The following is a 3,248-nucleotide window of genomic DNA, read 5'->3' as shown; positions in this document are numbered from 1 at the left end:
GATTATATATATATATGGAGGATACGAGAATTGATTTGTATCAAGTCAACTTTTTAATAGAATCAATAAATTTTTAACTGGCCAATCACGCTTGGCTTTCCTTCAAAATACAAACCCTACCTTTCCTATATATAAATTCTCCCTTGCTGAACTTATTTTGTAATTTCAACTTATATTTTTAACTCAAAAGCAAAGGTTCAATGGCTGGCGAAGCTCTCATCGTCCTTCTTCTCTTGTTCATTACAGGTAACTGATTCATACGCCCTTCTCTTTTCTTTTGCTAGATGATAGTATATCACAAAAATATCACAAATATGTGCAAATTTTAATGCACCTTAATATTGATATTTATGAGGACAAGCAAAGAAGCTAGAGGTATAAGTTAACATGTGAATTATTGTTTCCATCATGAACCTTAAAATCACAATATATTGACTTTTATCAAGATCTCACTGTCTAAGTGGTTTAGGCAAACTGGCAAAGTGATATCAACTTATCACGTATAAAGTTCTTGAACGTATCAAGTTCAATAATCCTTGCGCCTACGTTTTATGTTATTGACTAAAGTGTGGTAGTTAAAGTAGGGAGTGAGGGTTTAATGTTCTAACAAAAAAAGAAGTATGGGGTGATGAGTAAAGTAGTAATTTTCTCACATATTCCATGCACATTATTTATTTCTCGTTTTAATTGTGGATATCAATAAGAGACGTGTACATCATACATGAAATTTGAAACAATTTTTTTCAAAAGTAATATTTACTGTCTAAGTTTGAAACAATATTTTTCAGGTGGACAGTCTACGGTAACCTTCAACTACGAGAACCGATGCACTGAGTCTATATGGCTCGGTGCCACCCCATCAATTGGTGATAGTGATCCTGAGTTCATTTCAGGAACTTCAAAAACACTCCAAATGCCTGATCAATGGAAGGGTTTCATTTGGGGGAGGACCAAGTGCAGCCTCAATGCCACAAATTATTTTTCATGTGAAACTGGAGATTGTGGTGGCAAGAAAATTTGCCAATGGCCAGTACCCAATTCCCCAGTGACCATACTTAATTTCACTATTAACCAACCTGTACAAACCAATCCCCTTGTGGTCTCCTATGAGCTGAACTTGAACCATGGGCATAACGTGCCGGTCCGGATCCAACCCGTTGGTGGGTCTCTAGTTGGTGGTAGTACTGGACCATGCCCTGTGGTGGATTGTGCTCAAGATTTTAGTAATGTGTGCCCACCTAACTTAGTGGCCAAGGGCAAGGATGGTCGCTATGTTGGTTGTCTTAGTGCTTGTGATGCTTTAAAGGATCCAAAACATTGTTGCTTTGGAAATTTTGCTAGTCCTCAGACTTGCCAGCCTAATGAGTACTCAAGTATCTTCAAGAAAGCATGTGGTCTAGCCCACACTTATCCTGGTGATAATCAACCTCCAATTTATAGCTGCAGTGGGGCAACGAGCTTCAGTATCACCTTTTGTCCTGCATAAATTAGCCATGTTTGGTTTTCTTTTCTTTTCTTTTTTTTGGTGGTTTTGGTTTGCTAATACTACCATGTCATTCCCCTGTGACATAGTAAGTGTTTGTTTGGATAGCTTATTTTTTGCTAATTTATTTTACTATTTAGCTTATTTTTATTATTATTTTCAGGCCCTATTGCACTTTTTAATATTATTTATAGTTCCCATTGTACTATTTCAGATAATTTTTACTTTTATTTATAGTACTTTTAGTTAAAAATTTTCAATTTCAACAAAATAAGTGGATCCTAAACAAATCCTAAGTTGAATTTTAAGGCATTGTGAACACGCTCATGTGTAAAAGGTGCACTATTTCTATGCGGGTCCATCCTAATTGGCAGGTGTATGCCACTAACCTTATGGGTGGGAAGTCGCCATTTGGTTTTTGTGCAGAAACTAATTTGGACCTAATCATCCTAAGTTAAGTGGGCTGACCTCCATTTATGTACCTCATAGTCATGTTTCAAAAAAGATCCCCCAAGGAGGAACCTTTCCTATGCATGCAAGAATTAAAAGTAAGGCACAAACAAAAGCACACATTCTAAACATATCATTTACAAATTAAAAAACGAATATTCTATCCTTAGGGTTTTGAAAGCTACCACATTCTCAACACATCCAAATCCTTAACATGCTTCTAACAAGATCCTAAGCATGATTCTAATAAGATTTAAACATTCTAAGCATGTTTCTAACATGTGTTGAAAGATAAAAGGACAAATAAACAATATTAAATTTGATTTTATTTTTTTTATTTTTTTATTTTTTTATTTTTTTTAAAGTTTCTAAAAGAGCCTACCTATGAATGACTAAGGCTGTGTACACAAGCCTCCTAGGGTACGTATGTAAGGCCGAGGTTGTGTAAAGCGCCCATGAGGTTGAAACCCCTCTTCTAGCCTAAACATGCTTCTAGTCATAACACCTAAATCTAGAAGGAAGAAAAAAATACTGAGGCTAAGAAAAATAAAGAGCAAAAACCTAAAGAAGAAGTTATAAAAATAAAGAAAATTTCTGAAAAATTTAAAGAAAAAAAAAATTGTTAGCTATGCTTCAAGCAAGAACCAAGGCCAGCTCAAGGCATTGTAGGGCCTAAGGCAATTACTTTAAGTGTGGCATATTATAATATTTTGAATATTAATAACAGATTTATTCCAATTTTGGTATTTTTTATTATTTAAAATCTATTTTTTTAGATGCAAAATTACAAATTAAATGAACCCACCATATTACTCAATTGTAATACAACTAAAATAAATACTATTTATTAAGTAAAGCGACCAAATACTAAAAAATTATGATTTAAAATTTTAATAAAATTATATATTTGATATCTCTAAATAAAATTTGAGTATAAATTTATTTATTAATGGGAGATTAATGAGTTCTATCAGCATTTGTGTTTGGGAAATTAACAAGTTTTACACTCTAAAGCTTAGAAAAACTTAACAAACAATAATTGCCACATCCAATGAAAAGTTTTTTCTTTAACTGTTTTTTTTTTTTTTTTCTTTTTGATAAAAAACTACTAATACTTCTATTAGTACATTAATATCTTTATTGATAAAAATTTGGGGGCATTTTTTTATTAGGGGCCTTAGGTGGTTCCCTATTTGCCTCACCAATTGAGTCAGCACTAGCAAGAACCAAAACTTTGATTTGATCATTTCCCTTTTCTTAGTGAATGACAATAATTTAAATGGGTACAAAAATGATGATAGTTAATTTTTTTCTT

The 3,248-nt window shown here is 33.0% G+C and overlaps 1 protein-coding gene across 1 annotated transcript; it reads left to right on the top strand.

Moving 5' to 3' along the window:
* The first annotated feature begins 200 nt into the window (after positions 1-200).
* LOC115952065 (thaumatin-like protein 1) lies at positions 201-1,486 on the top strand. The gene is made up of 2 exons (XM_031069151.1): positions 201-246; positions 789-1,486. Exons 1-2 carry the CDS (start codon positions 201-203, stop codon positions 1,484-1,486), a joined length of 744 nt encoding a protein of 247 aa, XP_030925011.1.
* Positions 1,487-3,248: the final 1,762 nt, after the last annotated feature.

Source organism: Quercus lobata, chromosome 7 (genome assembly GCF_001633185.2).
Source record: "Quercus lobata isolate SW786 chromosome 7, ValleyOak3.0 Primary Assembly, whole genome shotgun sequence".
In the NCBI taxonomy this organism is placed as follows: domain Eukaryota; kingdom Viridiplantae; phylum Streptophyta; class Magnoliopsida; order Fagales; family Fagaceae; genus Quercus; species Quercus lobata.
This window is presented reverse-complemented; position numbering and strand designations above follow the sequence as displayed.

What these genes read in the sequence shown, in the direction of transcription:
- LOC115952065 (XM_031069151.1), top strand. Translation starts at nt 201, where the DNA reads ATGGCTGGCGAAGCTCTCATCGTCCTTCTTCTCTTGTTCATTACAG. An exon ending in TCTTCTCTTGTTCATTACAG is followed by an intron (nt 247 to 788) that starts GTAACTGATTCA and finishes AATATTTTTCAG; the next exon opens with GTGGACAGTCTACGGTAACC.